A 21,429-nucleotide genomic window follows, 5' to 3' on the forward strand; every position below is an offset into this window, starting at 1 on the left:
ATCACCCACACGCAAAATATCTGCAGTAATATTTTATTATTAAATAAAACTAATTTTCTGTTCACTTGATGCAACCAATTGATTTATCGAATTTTAAACACCATTATTCTAAGTTATACAAAGGTTTTTTGTTGTTTTTTTGCTCCAGAAAATACATACATGTATGTTTTATTATCTTGAATGTTAACAACAACTTCAAGATATAGAGTTTATTGTATATACACAAAATGAAACTGGCAACAAATGCATTGATACAAGCAAGAAAATGAAGTTACAAGTGCACGACTGTCATATAGTGCATGTAATATACTATATACCTTTAACATAACAATCTAAATTATACTTTAATTCAAACAGACATGTAATATGGATTTATTAAAGTAATTATCAAATTATTGCACATGAAAGATGATATTTAATATTCAAATAGTTTTATTTCCATTCCATTAACACGGATACTTAAAATGTTATTTACAATTATTATAACTAATGCTAACTTCATACATGCACAAACACAGTGATCTCCTTTACTTCACTATCGCTTCGTGTCCGATTGCTTCTTATGCACTTTCCCATAGACAAGACAGAGTACACTATGACCTTTGAATACAAGTCATTAACAGGTGGAATATGACCAAATATATCCACCAAAGAGTGATACAAGTACTGGGAATGGAATCATGTGATCGATCATCAGTTTATGATCACAAGATCAATGATCAAAGAATAGTTATTTCAATCTTGATTATGTCCTTTACTAAAATGTTTTATGGTTTTAATAATAGAGTAAAAATTGTTATCCTCCACCCCCCCCCCCCCCCCCCCCACCCACCCCTGAATTTAATACACTTTGTGTTCAGCTATTTTGTGAAACATCTTTTATCAGACTAAGAATGAAGATTTATTCAGGCAATGAAGTAAACAAAGACTTACCTTGCACATTCCGTAATCTGTGAGCTTGATGTGACCTTCACCATCCAGCAAGACATTGTCCAGCTTGAGGTCACGGTACACAATACCTGTAATAATCATTCAAAGAATACAGTTACACACAAACAAGACACTCAATAAAAACACTGTGGTATACATGTACCTCTGGTCGAAACTTACAGTTTCTAGCTTAGAATATTCACTTCTGTACATACATACAGGCCTTGGTGGCATCGTGATTAGGTCATCGGTCTACAGGCTGGTAGGTACTGGGTTCGAATCCCAGTTGAGGCATGGGATTTTTAATCCAGATACCGACTCAAAACCCTGAGTGAGTGCTCCGCAAAGCTCAATGGATAGGTGTAAACCACTTGCACCGACCAGTGTTCCATAACTGGTTCAACAAAGGCCATGGTTTGTGCTATCCTGCCTGTGGGAAGTGCAAATAAAAGATCCCTTGCTGCCTGTCGTAAAAGAGTAGCCTACATGTATGTGGCGACAGCGGGTTTCCTCTAAAAACAGTGTCAGAATGACCATATGTTTGACGTCCAATAGCAGATGATAAGATAAAAAAATCAATGTGCTCTAGTGGTGTCGTTAAATAAAACAAACTTTACTTTTTCTGTACATACATGTACATGATACAATGTTTTCCTCACAGTGGCTTGATGTGACTATTTGGCATGTGCCAGAATTTTACAATAATAATATTTATATATGTAATAGCACATTCAATGGAACCGGCATGGTAAGTGATAGTTTAGAACACTTCAACTATTCAGAAATATAACCAGTTACTGTTCTCCAGGTAATTTAACATTTCAGGCCTTGATGTAGAGGTGAACACCACGAAACAAATTTCATGTGACTACATCTACATGTAGATGTGAAAAAATTACTATTTTATGCAAGACTAAAATTTGCACCAAATATCAAACATAGTATCAAGCACTTTCAACACATCACATTTCTAAGTCTAATCCAACTGGTGCAACACACTTCAAACCATACAAATATGAAATGGTTTTCTCAAAATGTGAGCCCTATGAAACAAGCCTTCTTGAAGCTCAGTGCTATTGCCCTCTGGTAGACAAACACTCCTAGAGCCTCGTAAATGTGAGCCTGATGAAACAAGCCTTCTTGAAGCTCAGTGCTATTGCCCTCTGGTAGACAAACACTCCTAGAGCCTCGTAAATGTGAGCCTGATGAAACAAGCCTTCTTGAAGCTCAGTGCTATTGCCCTCTGGTAGACAAACACTCCTAGAGCCTCGTAAATGTGAGCCTGATGAAACAAGCCTTCTTGAAGCTCAGTGCTATTGCTCTCTGGTAGACAAACACTCCTAGAGCCTCGTAAATGTGAGCCTGATGAAACAAGCCTTCTTGAAGCTCAGTGCTATTGCCCTCTGGTAGACAAACACTCCTAGAGCCTCGTAAATGTGAGCCTGATGAAACAAGCCTTCTTGAAGCTCAGTGCTATTGCCCTCTGGTAGACAAACACTCCTAGAGCCTCGTAAATGTGAGCCTGATGAAACAAGCCTTCTTGAAGCTCAGTGCTATTGCCCTCTGGTAGACAAACACTCCTAGAGCCTCGTAAATGTGAGCCTGATGAAACAAGCCTTCTTGAAGCTCAGTGCTATTGCTCTCTGGTAGACAAAGACTCCTAGATTGAGCCTCGTCAGGTGCAAGTAGGTGTCAGACAAATGCAGGTGATGTTAGTAACACCAACCAGAAAGGTGGCATCTGTCAGCAGTGGCATGTACGACACCCAAAAACCGATGGAACGAGTCGATAAGCCACATCTCACGCTGGTTCTGACAGGGTGAGAAGACGTAGCCACTATAGGGATGCAGGTGTTAGGTAACCTCCCACGGTATTGAAATGTTAGTATTAACAAGTGACAACACAATGGGTGCATCCGTCAAAACATTGAACTAAACAAGCACCCTAAGTGTTTTCTGTCTGGTACACCAAAGAACTGTTAGCCCAATAGAAACAACATATGACCACATGCAGTGCAGGGTAAATGTTATCTAGACAAAAGTTCCGGCACCAGTGGGTGAACTGTGCAAAATAACTAAAGTCTAAGCAGTCCTCACCTGTCGATTCAATGGACATCTCAGTGTGCAGCCCAGAATCCGACAGACACTTCAACGACGACGAAGACGGCTTGTATTCACCAACCAGAGTCTGCACAGCAACAACAGGACCCAGATGATGAAATCCTTCGTCTTCCATGGAGACATCCCTCAGATAGTAGTTGGCAAAGATGGAGTCCGTCGCCCAAAAACAACCAGTGATAATGTGCTGAATAGGTGTGTTGCAGTGCAGTGACACGTAACTCATGCAGGTTAGTAGTGGAAGGAGCAGGCAAAACTTCTTTCTGATAGGCACCCAGGATAATAATATGAATCCAGGTGGCCACCGTATTCTTCGTAATATCCTTCAAATGACTCTGGTTACAAGAGAGGAAAAGTCTACTGCGATGTTGACGACAAGATCTAGACCTCTCAATGTAATGATGCAGGGCTCTGACAGGGCACAAAGCTAAGTCCTCAACATCTGCTGGACCAACAATGGAGGAGAGGGCTTGAACCACATACGAACGAGGCGCTTGGACAGGCAGCTGATTCTTAGCTACAAAGTTCATAAGCAACCTCAAGGTAACCACACTGCGATCTCTGTGAAACCGGACCAAAGCAACATCTAGCGCATGGATCTCAGAAACACGACCAGCCGTGGCGAATCCCAGCAAAAAGACTGTCTTTCATGTCAAATCATGCAAAGAGGATGACTTGATAGGCTCATATGGTGTGGTAGACAACACTCGTAACACAAGATTCAAGTCCCATTTTGGTGGGCGAAAATGTTGAACTTGATCTTCAAGCTTAAATCCCTTAATCATCTTGTGGATCTCAGGGATGCCTGATAACTTTGTTCTGGTAGCAGCATCACGAACAGTAGTGATCACCGAAACGTAGCCCGCAATGATCCCTTCAGCTTCGAAGATGTATGTAAATACATTAAAAAATCAGCCAGACGAGGCACTCGAATAGTCTGTGGTCTGATCTTCTGCCGGACACGCCATCGGTGGAAACAAAGCCATCGGACGTTGTAAGCCACAATAGTGGACGATCTGTGAGCTTTCAAAATGACTTCTGTGGTTTGAGACAAAAAACCTTGTTTCCTCAAACCCTTGGTGATAATGTCCACGCATGCAGTTGGAACAACCGAGGTTGTGGATAGTGTAACCTGGATGTGGGATGCAGCAACAGATGATCCCAGTCTGGCAGAGGTAGTGGCTTCAGATCTGCAAGTCTGACGAGGTCTGGAAACCAAATCCTGGATGGCCACATCGGTGCGATGAGCAGAAGTCAACAGTGGAACTGCTGAAATCTCTGCAGCATCTTGGGAAGTAGGATTGGTGGCGGAAACGCATAAGTGTCCATCTGATCCCAGCTGATGGCCAAGGCGTCTAGATCTAGGGCATCTGGATCTGGTACCGGAGACACATAAACCCTCAACTGGTGGTTGAACCATGTCGCAAAGAGGTCGATGTTTGGTGTCCACAGGTTTTCGCACACCCATCGAAACTCCTCCGGATGCAGCATCCATTCCGTTAATTGTGGAGACGACGGACGAGACAGTGTCGGCGAGTACCCCTGGAATGTGGCGTGCACGAAGATGCAGAGGGATCCTGTCGACCAGCTCGTAAAGACGATATGTCAGTTGAAGAAGACTGGTGGAGTGTGTTCCGCCCTGTCAATTGATATAAGCCGCCACAGTAATGCTGTCTGTCCCCCATCATGAGAGAGGCTCCTATCAATGTCTGGCACCAGTGAAAGATTGCGTTGTAGACAGCCAACAGCTCCAACAGGTTGATGTGAAGTCCTGCTTCGTCTACAGACCACAGCCCCGATGTTTGCTGAGATGGAATCCCCAACCTTCTAGAGACGCATCTACGAACAGATGATGGGACGCTTGGAATGGCCACAAAGAGACTCCGTCTAAGACATTAGACCGGAGTTGCCACCATTGAAGACTGGACCGGAGGTCGTCTGGAAGACTGATGATCAAGTCCGGATTGTTGCAACGAATGAACGGATTCAGGAACATCTGCACCCGCCGAAGCTGGAGGCAACTCGAGTGTCAAAGCTTGAGCCGATGTGAGGAGACCCAAGAGCCTCTGCCAATCATGGAAGGACATTGGAGTGGTTAATGCTCTGGAAACCATGGATTGAATCTTCGTCCATCAGTCGAGAGGAACCTGAACAAGGTCCAAGTCTGGTCGAAGGCAGGCTCCAATGAACTGCAGTGACTGCATGGGATCCAGCTGAGAGGTCTCGATTTTGATAACCCAACCGAGATGCAGGAGAAACTCCATGATGAAGGCAACGTGTGCAGCAAGCCGTGTCTAGCTCTGACACTTCATCAGGCAGTCGTCGAGATACAGGTAGAAGGAGATATCTCTGCGATGAAGGAAATGCGACATCGGAGTGGTAATACTGGTGAACAGCCATGGAGCCATGGATATCCCAAAGGGCAGGACTGTCCACTCGTAATGGCTGCCTTGTAGCACAAACCTCAGGTATCTGTGGTAATCGACATGGATCGGGACATGAAGATACGCATTTTTCAGATCCAGCGAAGCCAGCCGTTAACATCTTGAATGCTGGAGGTGGTTTCAAGTAATGGTCATTTGAACTACACCATGTTGTGTATCATCCGCAGGTCCGGAGAATCTTTCTTTAGAACGAGAAAGATGTCTGAGTAGAATCCCGGTGTGAGGTGTGTCTCTGGAATTCTGCAGAGGGCGCTATTCTCCAGTAGCTTGTTCACAGTTTTGAAGCACCTTGACATGCAACACGGAGTGGAGTGGTTCTCGAGGCAAAAGTGTCAATTGCAGGCGATACCCGGTCTTTGCAAAGAGTCTCCCAATTCTGCCAATAAAGGTGGAGTCAACTTCCGACATTGGATCTTCCGACCGGCGTGGGATACACCAGAAGCGTCAAATTCAAATCGTTGGTCTAAGTCATAATGAGGGACGGGTGAACGTCGAGAAAGTCGGAGGAGTCCGAGATTAGCCGCCTGGCGTCAACGTCGGGCTGGCTTCCCTGGGACCGGGCGGGTGGACCAGATGGTCGTCTGTCTGGAAAACGCCAAGCTGACTAACCACGAAAGGAACCCCTCCAACGCTTAAACAGTGTCTGCGATGTAAACGTAGTCTTAAGTTTTGTCCATTCCAAAATGGAGATCAGTTGCAAAGCCTTAACTGTTGCTGTTGACTGCTGGTCCTTGTCATTAGCTGCAATGACATCAGAAACCTTCTCAGCAAACAGCTTCAACGAAGACCACGGGTGAGAAAGAAGTTGTTTCTTATGTTGGAAGTCCAGATTGGAGCGTTTGAGATAACCTTGACGTCGGTGCTGCATCAACATAGTTTACATAGACATTATGGATGAAGTTAGGAAGGCCAACATCTGCACAGACTGTTGGAACAGAGCATAGCATCAGGCGTCCTTCGCCTGTGTAGCGATGGCCGCAAGGAAGACATCAAGGTAGGATAAGACATATAAACAGTGTCACTCGGCTGTGTCCATACTCTGAACCTGCTTGTCAGTAAGTTCCACTGATGACGTCTTCCCTAGTTGATGAACATCCTCATCCAAATATGGCACCACATCTTTAAAAGGCATATTGAAAACAGGATACATACGGTGCGTCCAGTTTGGAAAAGCCATGAAGGACACCGTCTCCTTAAAGGTGCAGTCCAAGTTAGTAGCCACCTCAGATATCAAAGTACCGGCTGCCAGGGAACGGATAACCACATTTTCCAGTGGAACATCAGTAGCAATCATCAGTGTCAGCCCCTTCTTGGAAGGCAGATGCAGAAGTGACGGTAACATGTCGTAGACTGCAACCTGGCAATCCCGCATCGTCATGTAGTCCGCGGAATCAGTATCATCTATGACGGAAGCAGCCAGAGCTTCATCTGCGAAGTCCCTCATAACTCGCGCACAGGCAAGCCGATCGGCAGTAGTGGAAGCCACAGGTGATCCGGACCGTGGACGGTCCTGTCTGGAACCATCAGAAGCTTTAGAAGCCTCTTCAGCCGAAGATCGGTGACGATGGTCCGTGGTGCCCGTGGGAGGCCATGGAGATCGGCTATGGTTACGGCTCCGGTGAGAAGATGAATCCTTAGCCTTGTCCCGGGACGGGTGCGAAGATCAGCGAACCGAGGAATCCGTGGAACGTCTACCGGAACCTGTAGGCTTCTTAGAAGGATGGGTGGAGGCCGCAGGACGTTCGTCATCACGAATCACCACAGTCGGAGTCGAAGTAACTGACCCGCCAATTGAAGGGACTAGAACCGGCCCTGATCCCGGATCCGCCGGTTTAGAAGTAGCTGCCATGGAAGCCATAGTCTCCTGGAGCATGAAAGGCAAAAGTGAGCAAAGTACATCAGCCACCGAGTCTGCGATGGAAGTGCTGCCTCAACCTTCTTAGTTCTAGCTGACACCACCTTCAGGTAAGCAGAGAACTCGACCTCAGAAAGTCCTGAACAACTTTCACATCTCGCATCAACGGTACAAGGAACCAGACAACCCAGATACAAATCGTGTGGATCGTCTCCAGCAGTGAACTTCTTGCATTGTAAACACGATCACACAAGACGTTGAGAACTAGTATCTGATATGATAAGAATTTCTCTCTGTGAAATAGAAAGAAAAACAACCATGAAAATGCACAAAGCTGGTAAAAAAAGACGCCATTTGCAAAATGGCGGCCTATACATTGACATCCGGCACACACAAAATATTCCACTTTTGGAAACAACACTTGTAAAAACAAAGTGAAACACACCAAACGAAGCAATAAAGACAAAGAATACAATGGAGGAAAATATTCCACCATAAAACGTGAATACAAAACCAAATCCGACAAAAAAATGACTCCTAAGCAGAGGCAAAGAAAAGACATACGGACCCGATAGCGAACAGAAAAAGAAGGACGTTACAGTCACGTGACTGGAACTAGAGGGAGTATGCAGTAGAAGAATTTAGGCCATCCCATTGGCTGTTGGGATGTTCGGACCAGACTACTAGCCGGGGGAGGAGGAGGAGTGCACTTGTTTGAGGACAGATACTGTGAAAAGAAAAGTAGTGATTATCATAGTCTTTTGTCAAAACATGATCGCTGCTGATTCTATCCTATACAGTCCTTTCCTGTGGGCTACGAATTTGTTTTTCCAAGCTAAACTCGGGATGTAAACAATGTCCGGTAATTTGTGGATGTTCTATAGTCCGTCCCACAGAAAACGCCTTTTTTCATGCAATGCAATTTACTACAAATTATTTATTTCTGAACCGAGTGATCTGTAAGTTGTACAAAAAAAAGAAGTATTTTTATTATTTCCAAAATGCCTTTACTTGTCTTCTTACATCAAACCAAAACAAACTATAGCTGTAACACCTTTCACAGTAATTTTTGTACATCCATACACAACTCAATTATTTATTATCGTAGAATATGTCAAACAGTATTCACATATCGGTATTACAAAACAAGAAATTGAATGGTTTCCTATGTGTTGGCTTGGGACCAAACATGCACCAGAGCCGAAATGTCTCAAAAGCGTCTTTACCTAGCCCTGGAGTGACGTCACACGTCATTACATAACTCGGTGTGTAGCTTCCAAGTGTTTTTTTCCAGAGACAGCTGAAAATGTGATCGATTATTACGAATCTATAAAAAACGGCTTTTCAGATCTTTTAAAATTTGGTAGGATTCATATACATTGTAAACGTGATATATAGGTACCAAAAGATAGCAAAATATGTGTTTCATTACAGAGGCACTTTAAATCATACATGATAGAATACAACATTGTGGAACGGATTACCTCTTTCGTGAAGGAAATTCAATCCTAGGCATATTTCTGCAGCGTAAAACCGTGCGTGGTCCTCAGGTAATCGTCTCTGTCTTTGCATATGAAACATCAAGTCACCCCCATTGACAAACTCAATTACAAAAAACAGTCTGAAACATGAAAAAACCAATACAAAAGGCAATTAAAAAATTGGCTATTAAAAACAAAACAAAAACAAACAAAAAGCTGTGGAAAAAAAAAAGGTCCCTTCAGCATTTTACATTATATATATGTACCAACCTAATGGGGGGGGGGGGGGGGAAATAAGAAATGTTCTGATATTTTCATTTTTAAATGCATCAACACCTTTTTCAAAATAATACTTTCAAGTGTGTGAACACCCTTTTCCAAACAATAAACAGTGAAAAATGCCAGGTTTTACATATATTTTTGCAAAATAACAACAACCAAAGATATACATAATACATAGAGGTTATTACCAGTGTTTTTCGGTATCGTCAATATCACATATTAGGAATAAAAATTGTATTATGCGAGCCTCTGGCGAGCATAATACATTATTTTTATTCCTAATATATGATATTGACGATACCGAAATACACGAGGGTAATAATCTCTTTATCATATAAGCTCAAGCTTAATACGTGTTTTTGTAAACTGTACACGCAACTTTAATTTCAGTCCGCCATTACTAGATATTCAAATGACGTAAGAATATGTGGCGCGGTGTATTTTTTAATGGAAATGACGTCAAACTCGAATGACGTCATTTTGGATGTCCTTACATCAAAATAAAGTTATGCCTAACGTTTTTTGTTTTCTGAACGCTGGACAGCTTTCAGTGTCAAATTGCCATTGGAATGTTTTTATTTGATGACTATGAATGCATACGTCAACCATGGAGTGTCATCCAAGTACGTTTGCTTAAATGTCAATAAACCTAGTGCCGAGACCTCGACTAATTTACATCTAATTTGCAAAGTTATCAAATTCTTAAAGTATGTGATCTGAAAAATATCACATACTTTGATTGCACTGAAAATGTAAGATATTATATGATAAATGTATATTATTTATTGGAATGCTATATATTAAACAGTAAAAGCATATGATGTCTGGTTCACAATGATTCCACATTATTTTCATTTTATTATTTACTACATGTACTTTCTATTTATGTACAATAAATTTGCCACAATATAGTGGAACAACAATTAACTCGAGCAAAAGTGTGGTGTATAACTATTACTGTTGAAAGTTCGCCTGTGTGACCTATTTAAAAGTAACGTCACTGAAATATACATAGCTAGCGTCACTGAAATATACATACATGTACATGACATTGTAGCTAGTGTGGCATTTCCTATTATATGTATTTTAAATATGCTTATGCTGTGTAATGAGCATGTCTTATAACTGGAGTAGTTTGCAGTTAAAAAGTATATAGTCTAAATGTGGGTTAGAGCAAATAATCGATAAATATGTAAAAAGTGGACATTATAAGTTCTTCCCATGGACCCTTCAATATTATAATTATAAAAATGATCTGTAAATCAAGTGACAAATAAAACTGGTCCACACATTTGATCTGGCACTCACACTGAGGCTCTATAGCACAACACTCTCCGGTCTTTCGTAACCTCTCAATGAAACAAGAACTAGGCTTTAGATAACGGATGGATGATGACAATATATATGGCAGTAAAATGAGTCACCTGCTTGGAGTCTGAAAACAGGAATGCAGTCCAACAAGGAATGGATAGTTAGTAGCTGTCTCAAATACATGCTTCTCTGTCTGTACCCAGTCAATGTCCTAAAAAACCCATAAAAACCTCAGAATGATGGAATCACAACGACATACATGTATCAAAATAAATGATAATGGTGACTTGTCAGTGTATATTCCTTTTGACAAACAGTGGGGAATGTCTTGATCATATCGAGTCACTGACAGCTACAATGAAAACACATTTGACTGATATATGAATTATACATCCCTTCCAAAAGAATTGTGATCAGGTAATAAATAAAAGGCATATGAATTATACATCACTTCCAAAACAATTGTGATCAGGTAATAAATAAAAGGCATCTAACGACAAATGCATCAATGTAGACCGAATTTGAGATTTTGGACTAATTTTCAATAAACTTAACTTCTGTGCTACTGATGATCCACTTTTATAAAACATAGGTCCCTACCCACAGAAGATCCTAAATACTGGTATTCTCTTTACTTCCTCTACTTAATGTAGCCAAAACACAAAATTAATACCAAGTCTTGTAACATAAAAATATGTCATGTTTACCTAAAATCAACAGCACAGATCTATATATAAATTAATCCATAAAGGTCAATTTGCAAATTGATTATGACAAACCTCATCATCATTGACCAACTCCTTTTTAATAACTTTCATGGCATAGATTCGTTTTGTCCTTTTGTGTTCCACTTGCAAAACTTTAGCATAACTCCCTCGGCCAATGACACGCAGCAGAACAAAATCATCCATTCCTATGTTCTGTCCATCACTGTTTGAGGAAGGCTGCAATTAGTATAACCAAAAAACATTTTTTAATAATAAACAAAACATTACTACAGTTACATTAATTTAACTATTAACATCAGTGAAAGTTCACAATATATGAGCTGTTTACAAATTTGCAATCAAAGCAAATAATCAAAGTTTAACATGGTTAATATGCAAATACAAGCACACAATTCTCTCTCATGTTTAATAAATACCAACCCACTCTCTGTCTTACTCTGTTTCTCTCACTGCCTCTGTCAGCCTACCAGTCTCTCAGTTAAATTTATGTCTCGCAGACTTGTGCCTTTCATAACCATCAGCCTACCAATAAATACCAACCCACTCTCTGTCTTACTCTGTTTCTCTCACTGCCTCTGTCAGCCTACCAGTCTCTCAGTTAAATTTATGTCTCGCAGACTTGTTCTTTCATAACCATGTTAGATCAAATATGTTTAATAAATACCAACCCACTCTCTGTCTTACTCTGTTTCTCTCACTGCCTCTGTCAGCCTACCAGTCTCTCAGTTAAATTTATGTCTCTCAGACTTGTTCTTTCATAACCATGTTAGATCAAATACAGACATACAGAAAAGTAAAACATTGAATAACACACCAAGAATAATAAGTAATATCCTTGACTAAATATTATGGAATTAAGTATAAGAATGAGAAGTCTACATGTACCTTCCAAAATATGTATTGTTGCTAGACTAATTGCAGAAATTGTTCTAGAAGATGACATAATAACAAAATAAACTTACCTCAACTTTAACTGTCTGAAATTTGAAAAATGAAATAAAAATAAAATTTTATTTGTATAAATCTTTAACAACACACACATACATGTACATGTATTTGCAAAGAGCAAGTATATACACATACTGGAATAGTAATATTGCATTACCCTTTTTTTGTCTGTGCTCGAATAACGTCGTGGACTGAGCCTTATGACATCATGAAGCAGTGTTACTTTATTTATGTTATGGCACATTATTATAATTCAATTTCTTTATAGCTCATAAAGAGAGTGAAATTAAGTATCTAAAGTTAGTTTTTTCTTAAACTACAGCATGTAAAGCAAACAAATTTGAGTTCATAAGTAATTTATAATTTCATTGTGTATATTTCATGGTGGGGACAATTTCTAGGCCTAACCTGTTGAAATTGTCAATTTCTTCGACCAATGGATTGGTAAGTAGGCCCACTATGTCTAAAATACACAGCTTCATATATCTGATGCCACAGATCATTAGTTGGATCATGTTTTAGTTCAATTATTGTCTAAAACTTACATGATGTTGGCTAGTACATAAGCTACAAGAAGAAACCTGATGTGCCTATCTGAGACTGTGACCTGCTTTCAAATAGCAGTATCAGATTTATTCTTGTAGCATTTGTACTAGTCACTGACATTTAAGTTTAATCTAAACTACACAAAATGTGATATAACTACAGGTATATGGCATCAGTGTTAGGATATTGTGTGTACTTTAGACACAGTACTTACCGACACCACTCTCGTCAGCGAAATTGTCTAGATCTAAAAGACCTGTATTGCTATTTTTTGTGTTAAATTCCTCACTTATAACAGGAGTACATCTATAAATAAATCATAAATAAACTGATTATGTCATGGTGTATGTACATTATTCTGTTAGGGGTGTTTATACAACAGACTGGGGCAGCTATAGTAGGTACAGTAATAGTGGAGCGGCGCGCCATCATGTCCATGATGTTATGTAATTAGCGGCGCACTGTGCCGTCATGTTACAAAAGGGTTAATATGGATCATATGTGTCATTCAGCTATTAGTGTTGAGAATCGGTTGGATTTTTATCATTGTTCCTCAGTTATAATCAGACTGCAACAACCGATCTACTTTCGATTACACATTCAATTAGTTAGAATTATATGAACATACACTGTACCTGTAAGAAGAATTTTTATTATAAGCACCAACCGATCTATACTTTAAATTACACATTCAATGAGTTAGAATTATATGAACATACCTGTAAGAACGATTTCAATTATATTGTCATGCTCACTTGCGTAGATCCTACAAATCACTAATTTTAATAAGAACTGTTTGTTAGTTAGTTTTTGTGAATTTATCGATGTACATGTGCAACAGTCACAAATTTGTGACTGTATGTTATACATCAATAATAAAATATAAAAAGTAAAAAAAAAATTATAATTACAAACAACACAACTTTTTAAGTTAAAATACACATAAATCAGTTTCAAACATCATTTCTATGACCTGATTTACGTAATGACGTCCCATTTGACATAATGACATCATTTTCTGAGGTTTATCAAAGGATAACATTTACTTTTTAGTGACGTCGTCAGAATAAAGTCAATCGTATAACAGCGTGAAGCTTGTAATTATTCTTTAATAACTATATAATTAAATTTTCTTTGCATCTATACACTTTATGGCAATCTGATTGATCCAGAGGTGCTTACTTTTTTTCATTCATATCTCGATGAACTGACAAATATTAAGCCACGCCTACTCCAATTTCGTACGAGAAAACGAAACGCAGAAGTAAATTCATCTAGTGGAAGCTACTTAACGTGGAATGACTACAATAGCTTGTATTGCACAAGTGTGAGCGAACATCGATGCAATTCCTTACCAGAAAATGAAATGCGAAGTCAGGAATGCATTGCCTGGTTTACATTCGGAAACGAAACTACTGTTAACGTTGAAATGTTTTTTGAAAACAAAACACTGTTCTTGACTTTTCTTACATGTGGTAACCTGAACGACTGTTCTTGACTTCTTTCGATGCCTGATCAGTTTGGTCAAACCAAAGATGTCTAAACATTATTTATTGCTTTTGACCAGGTTTCAAACATGCCAGGAAATTTATAAAATCCTTCATTTGTAATATAAGCCTTTCGTTCTCTACAAAAGATCTTTTAAACCCACTAAAATATACCCAAATTGACAGTGTGTTTGAATGTTAATTGGATATAGGCTGCCTAAGGCACGTCAGATACATGTACTTGTAAGTAAGCAAGTAAGTAAAAAAGAAACACTTTTAAAATTACATTTTACGTGTAACTTCATATTGCTTAATTACTGCACGAGGGATGTCCCCCTTCTTCTACTCCCTGCCCCGTCAACCAACCACTGTATCTCATAATGTACACAATGTTGAATCTCATGTGCTGAAGAAGTTCCTGTTAGAATTTTAACTCTTCACCTTCCCGAAAATCCTAGATCCGCCATGGTATGTATATTTATATATTCAACTCTTTGGTATCAATCTATTGTGCAAAATACAATTTTTTCTTAAGTTTTGTTGAACATGTTCATCTAATAAAGCCATTTTTCTAATTTGTGTGATCTTTGTAGGAACTATTGGACATCACGCAAAAAAACCTCCACAAAATACATGTAGTATGACTGCGTACCCACTAAAACGTGCAGTCTTCGTGAAACGACAGAGAACAGTTGCGTGGTGTTAGCGTGCTTGCAAATGCTTGAGTGCTTTTTGTGAATACGAGTCCAGATTCCTGCATACAGGACAGCACATAGCACAACCTTTGATATATATGCCAGTTGTGGAGCACTGGCTCAGATAGGACTGATTACAAAAAGCCATGGGTCAGACACAGGGCAATGTATGCAGAAAATCAGACATTAAAATATACCCTAGTTTGACCTGTCTAAATAGACACAAAGTTGTGTTTAATGTATAAGCCTCAAACACATTTCATTAAAGTTACAATGGAGTGAATGTTGGAAGGGGAAATAACTGCTGAAATAGACTAGGGCTCATCTTCATTACATTTATTTCTCAGAAGTATGTGCATTTTTAGAATTATGAAGAAAAAAAAAGCATTTTGTGGCATAACACTTTGAATGTATGGAAATGGATATTCTAAACAATAACAATATTATTAAGTAATGTTTGATTTAAAATATAACAAAACTGCTCTAATATTAAAAACTAGGGTCTGTCCCTTTAACAATAAAATATCAATATAATTTAATTTTAAGAAATGGAAAAAATACTGTAACTACATTAATTATATACATGTTTTGATATACCGTATCTCTCAGCATTATCACTACATTTTACTGTAACAGCTGCAAGTGTTAGTAGAAGTTGCAAGTTATAAACTTTACTAAATGAACTGTGAAAGAATAAAAACAGTACTGGACATATCTGGAAGGTACATAAGTTGTCAAAGTTATCTGTTCTATGTAAGAAATGTCCGACAGAATGAAAAATTCCACCAAATTAAACCTCTCACCAACTATAAACGTATTCAGTGTCACCAATAATTGCATCCATACAATTTTCATCACAATTTGTTTTACTATTATTAAAGTAGAACTATATTTCAATGTGATCTAGGCTTTGATATACCAGTTGTGGGACAATGGTTGGAATGGGCAAAAATCCAATGAGAGAATGGATCCATCAAGGGGATTTGATCTTTTGACCCAAGCAGCTCAGGCAAGCACTCTAACTGGGCTAGATTTAGTCCCACCCACCCGCCCCAGCACACTTAATTATGATAATTTAATTGAAAAAAAAGAAAGAAATGTTTTATTTAACGACGCACTCAACACATTTTATTTACGGTTATATGGCGTCAGACATATGGTTAAGGACCACACAGATTTTGAGAGGAAACCCGCTGTCACCACTACATGGGCTACACTTTCCGATTAGCAGCAAGGGATCTTTTATTTGCGCTTCCCACAGGCAGGATAGCACAAACCATGGCCTTTGTTGAACCAGTTATGGATCACTGGTCGGTGCAAGTGGTTTACACCTACCCACTGAGCCTTGCGGAGCACTCACTTAGGGTTTGGAGTCGGTATCTGGATTAAAAATCCTATGCCTCGACTGGGATCCGAACCCAGTACCTACCAGCTTGTAGACCGATGGCCTACCACGACGCCGGTAATAATTTAATTGATTATATCTTTGATTACTCACCTCCTTGCCATATTCAACACTATAAGCAGGACCAGTAGCAGCCTTAGCACCTGGAATTCAAAAACTTTAAGTCATAAATTAATCTTAATTAAACTTCAACACAAAATGATGAAATCAGCGAAATGTGAAAAAAAATAGAAATGCTTGCAGTTGGTATCAGGTTTGAAACATAAAAACATGTTGGCCAGTTGGACCAGTCTAAAAATTTTTTACATATTCCTTATTAATTTTATGTAACCCTTAAATTCCTGCATTTAGGAGGTAATAATTACAAAGAAACAGCATTAGAGTCATTATATCATATTTTCGTGGGCAGTAAGATTTTTATCACATTTTCGTGGGCAGTATGATTTTTATCACATTTTTGTGGCAGTATGATTTTCATCTCATTTTCATGGCAGTATGATTTTTATTATATTTTCGTGGGCAGTATGATCTTTTTTCTCTTAAACTGATGGTTGTCAATTAACTACAATGTTTAGAAAATTTGTAGTCACCCTTAGTCAATGTATGCCACCTCGAGTGACCAGGTGACTGCCAATTTTCAGCTGTGTTGTGTGTAAAGATCCCTGAACCCCCAAAACGACTTTGTTACAGATGAGAGTAACTGGTAATTAAATATGACAAACATTACGTGATCACTGTATACTAGGGCACAATATATTTCATGCCAACCATTGGTTGCGTGTCGGTTACCCATCTTTAAATTCATGTGAACTGCCAATCAGTTATATGGTGAAAAATTGCACATCTAAAATTAAAAGTTGCAAACTTTATAAGAAAAAAAAAGAAGTTTAAAGGAAGGGACAATTAAGGCATTTGACTTGGTATGCATATTCAACGATATATAATGCACATTATTGCTTAATATCAACAAATATAATCGTATAGTTAATTAATAAAACGCTTAAATGTGACGGCTATTATATATAACAGGAGCAGCCATTTAGTAACATCCCAGTGAATACACCCTCTGGCGAGCTGGTGGTTACGTAATACCTAACGTGTCACGTCAGGAATTAGTCTTCGAAATGAAGAAACAAAACATTCCTGATTTTTGTGGATGCATCGCAATGTTCTGTAATAATAGCCATCCCAGTAAGCCAGCAACAATTATATATTATTTTTAATACAAAATAAACCACCATTGTCAAAGTGTTGAAATAACTGTATTATGTTTTGAACATAAATTAACCCACGTACTGAAATAATAATCGGAGTGTTTTCTTAGTTAATTGGTCTTTTCTTTCCGTGGCCTGTACCTGTGGTTCCTGACTGGCAGGTGTATATTTAAGACGGTCCCCAGACACTGTGTCTAGACACACTAAAAAGATGTGCCTATTTTATTAAGATCAAAGCGTATTGTGTGTTAACCGCACGGACACCCCTCTAATCGTCCTGCTTTACTACTGTAAGTCATTCTGTAAAACCCTTGATTAAGTAGACTTTCCCATCTAAAATCGCAAAACTGACCAATTACGTAGTCCCAAAGAAAAGAAAATTATCACTTGGGTATCGTGAGTGGTTGTTTTTGCTCGAACGTAGCATACCAATAGGCCTAATAATATGCATTTGTTTCTTTGGATTTTTAAAAAAAGAAAAATACTATAACTCCATTTCGTTCTATTGATGCAAACTGAAATATATTTAGTTAAATAGTTTATTATACTATCAAGTCATTTATGTTGTTTTACAAGTCATGTTGATGAAAGCGAAGTGCCTTGTGGTAAATTAGAGCGTTTGTTTACACTGTGCATAGAGGAGATGGACGGAGCTGACGTCACTTCGTCCCAAGCTATACCACCGGACGTCACACAAACGAAACAAAATGGCTGCCCCCAGTCATGTTTTTTTATTAACTCTAAAATTACACGTCTTTCATTTGTTAAAGTGTCAGTATGTGTTGGTGGTCCGGGTATGCATCTTTCCAACACATGGCTCTTGTTTGAGTTTACTCTCCCTTTAATGTATTTTTGAGGCTATGCAAATAAAATTCACATAATGGAACAATGAGTTATGATACAAATAATGTAAACCAACTCGGACCTTGCCGTTTAATGGGAGCAATCACACTGACTCCCCATCTCTCCCCGAGACTAAACCGACCCAGACCTCACTGTTTAAGGAGAGCTATCACTCTGACTCCCCATCTCTCCCCGAGACTAAACCGACCCAGACCTCACTGTTTAAGGAGAGCTATCACTCTGACTCCCCATCTCTCCCCTGAGACTAAACCGACCCAGACCTCACTGTTTAAGGAGAGCTATCACTCTGACTCCCCATCTCTCCCCTGAGACTAAACCGACCCAGACCTCACTGTTTAAGGAGAGCTATCACTCTGACTCCCCATCTCTCCTGAGACTAAACCGACCCAGACCTCACTGTTTAAGGAGAGCTATCACACTGGCTCCCCATCACTCTCCTGAGACTAAACCGACCCAGACTCTGAAGTTTAATGGAAGCTATCACTCTGACTCCTCATCACTCCACTGAGACTAAACCGACCCAGACCTCGTCATTTATGGGAGCTATCAGTTTGGCTCCCCATCACTCCCCTGAGACTAGTTCAAGGAGAGTAATTTTTAGATCCCCTTAGCAGGTGAATATAAAAACAAGAATTCTGCTGAATTCTGGTTCACCTATCATAAACGTTTATCAGTGTACTTTGATGAATATAATCAGAGGTACAACTAGGGAGAGAGACACATACACACATATAATGTCCAAACTATAATGTCTTCCTCAACCCCAGTTCAGTTCAGTTTACCTTCTGACTACTAGATTAATATTTGACAAAAACCACGTTGAGACAGTACAAATTTTAAACGGTTTTCACTTAAAAAAAAAAATAAAAAAAATAAGATAATGTTCATATTTCAATCGGTTAAGTATTATTTTTGTGGTTTTTCAAATTTTTATATTTGAGATAAGTTAATGTTGATTAAAATTAGGCAAAAAATCTCTGATGTTGTGTTTCTATATGTGCCATTTGTGGCCAGATGTCCAGTATTTATGTCCATTATTCGCAATAACTGTTTTTTTAAATGAACTACAATTCATGTCCCAATATGTTGTGATTTGGTCAAATTCATTACCAAATTAGCTGTCATAATCAGCTATTAATTCCTGAAAATTACCGTCACTTTCCGCCCTTTTTGTCCAGTGAAAATACTTGTCAAAAAACACCTTTTCAACATAAAACGTTCAGGTATTTATCACGCAAAAAAAAAAAACTAAAACGGCTATTATCAAAATTAGTCTTAATATGAACGAGTGAATGTACTGTATGCGGTATAGTGTGTCGGCTTGTGTGATGTTGGCCGAGATATCTCACCTGCAGTAGTCAGAAGGTTAACAGGTTTTCAGTTATGTATATACGATCAAACCGATAGATGTCTTCTGGTGTGTGTCTATGCATATGTGTGTGTGCATGTTGTTTTGGGGTTTTTTTGTGTACATGTCTTGGTGTGCCATTTTTGTGTATGTCTCTGAGAGTACTTAGCACAAAACATGTTGAAAACTAAAAGATAATATTCTAACCTGAAGAATTGTTCATAAGAGAATCTCCATTCTGTGACTGATTACTTCCGACATCACTTTCATAATCTGATGGACCTTCTACCGGTTCCTGCAAATCACAGTGTTATATCAACTTTTACTAAGCATAACAGTTTTCAAATCTGATCATAAAAAGTTGAAGTTTGTTCTATTTAATGACACCACCAGAGAACACTGATTAATCGTTGTCTATATGTTTCCATTAACAGCATGGGATCTTTTATATGCACTTTTCCATTGACCGAACATGGCCTTTGATATACCAGCTGTGGGGCACTGATTCAGACAGGACTGCTTTCTACAGTCACAGGTCAGACATGGCAATGTATATAAATGATGATGATAAAAAGACTTACAGCAATACCCTCACATGGTTTCTTCACCAGCTTGTGACAGCGTTTGTGAACCAACAGCTTACACTGGATACACTTGAAACCCTGACGACCAAGTCCCCAGATACGGTCAGCACACAGCGCACAGAATGCTTTCTACAAAAATGAATTGCACACAGTTGTAATCAAGTCCTACAGTGTTAGATAGTGTTCTTTTTCATTTCTCAAAGGGACATTATCTGGAATTCTGACAAACACAATATCCCATTTTGGGGTATAATAAGAGGCATTAGCACATACTTAACCTTCTGATTACTGCAGCCGACACATCTCGCACAACGACACGCCAGTTGACATATTGTCCACTGTATACCGTGCATTCCCCAATGCATATTTCCTGCCGTTTTTCACACAACACTCACAGGAAAGACTTGTATAACAGGAAACAGAAGACAACTCAGCTTCCTATATATTTAGGTTTTTGATTTTCATTTGGCAATACATGTAGCTTGTAATTTTGAATTGAAAAGTTTTCGGCAAGTATTTTCGCTTGACAACAGTGGCGGTACAACGCTGTAATTTTCAGGGATCGATAGCTGATTGTGACAGCTAATTTGATAATAAATTTGATCGTTTTATCAACAACAAAAATCCCCAAATATTGGGATATGAATCGTAGTTCATTAATTCTGGTCAGAAAACCACTGTTATCAGGAATAATAGACATAAATACGGGACAGCTGGCCACAAATGCCGGTAAGTAATCATGACTTTTTATATTTTTTGCCTAATTTTAGTCAACATTAACTCATCTAAAATATCATAAAAATTATAAAATCCCACAAAAATAATACTTACCGATTCAAATATGAACTTTATTTTGTGTATTTATAAATTATTTAAGTGAATAAATGTGAGTAAAAATTATAGACTTGTACTCTCTCAATGTGTTTTTTTGTCAAAAATTAATTCAGTAGTCTAAAGGTTAAAACAAAAACAAATTCTTCACAATCTGTATTAGAATGGAGTTGCTTGGAAAGTATGTGAAAATTCTAAATCCAAAAATATCAGTTCAATATTAAGAGGTATAAATAATCTTGAAGTACTAAACCCAAGCATTTTGAGAAGTCATTGAAGTCTTTGCTTTAAAAAAAAAAAAAAGTTTAAAAGATAATTACATGTAAGGTTGACGACAGTCACTTTTTGGACTCTTGTTT

At 38.6% G+C, this 21,429-nt stretch overlaps 1 protein-coding gene across 3 annotated transcripts in view; it reads right to left on the reverse strand.

Annotated features, from left to right (window-relative positions):
- LOC121390361 (protein kinase C iota type-like) overlaps window positions 1-21,429 on the reverse strand; it is a 53,498-nt gene that overhangs the window by 12,897 nt on the left and 19,172 nt on the right. For 2 of the 3 annotated variants that reach the window (XM_041522156.1, XM_041522155.1), the window contains exons 7-14: window positions 20,237-20,368; window positions 19,863-19,950; window positions 16,323-16,372; window positions 12,111-12,125; window positions 11,200-11,364; window positions 10,534-10,631; window positions 8,831-8,967; window positions 934-1,019 (exon numbers count right to left, since the gene is read on the reverse strand). In XM_041522156.1, coding sequence (XP_041378090.1) covers window positions 934-1,019; window positions 8,831-8,967; window positions 10,534-10,631; window positions 11,200-11,364; window positions 12,111-12,125; window positions 16,323-16,372; window positions 19,863-19,950; window positions 20,237-20,368 — 771 coding nt within the window. The remainder of the gene's footprint in view (window positions 1-933; window positions 1,020-8,830; window positions 8,968-10,533; window positions 10,632-11,199; window positions 11,365-12,110; window positions 12,126-16,322; window positions 16,373-19,862; window positions 19,951-20,236; window positions 20,369-21,429) is intronic. The other variant, XM_041522157.1, reaches the window with a different exon arrangement.

This window comes from Gigantopelta aegis, chromosome 15 (assembly GCF_016097555.1).
Source record: "Gigantopelta aegis isolate Gae_Host chromosome 15, Gae_host_genome, whole genome shotgun sequence".
Lineage (NCBI taxonomy): Eukaryota > Metazoa > Mollusca > Gastropoda > Neomphalida > Peltospiridae > Gigantopelta > Gigantopelta aegis.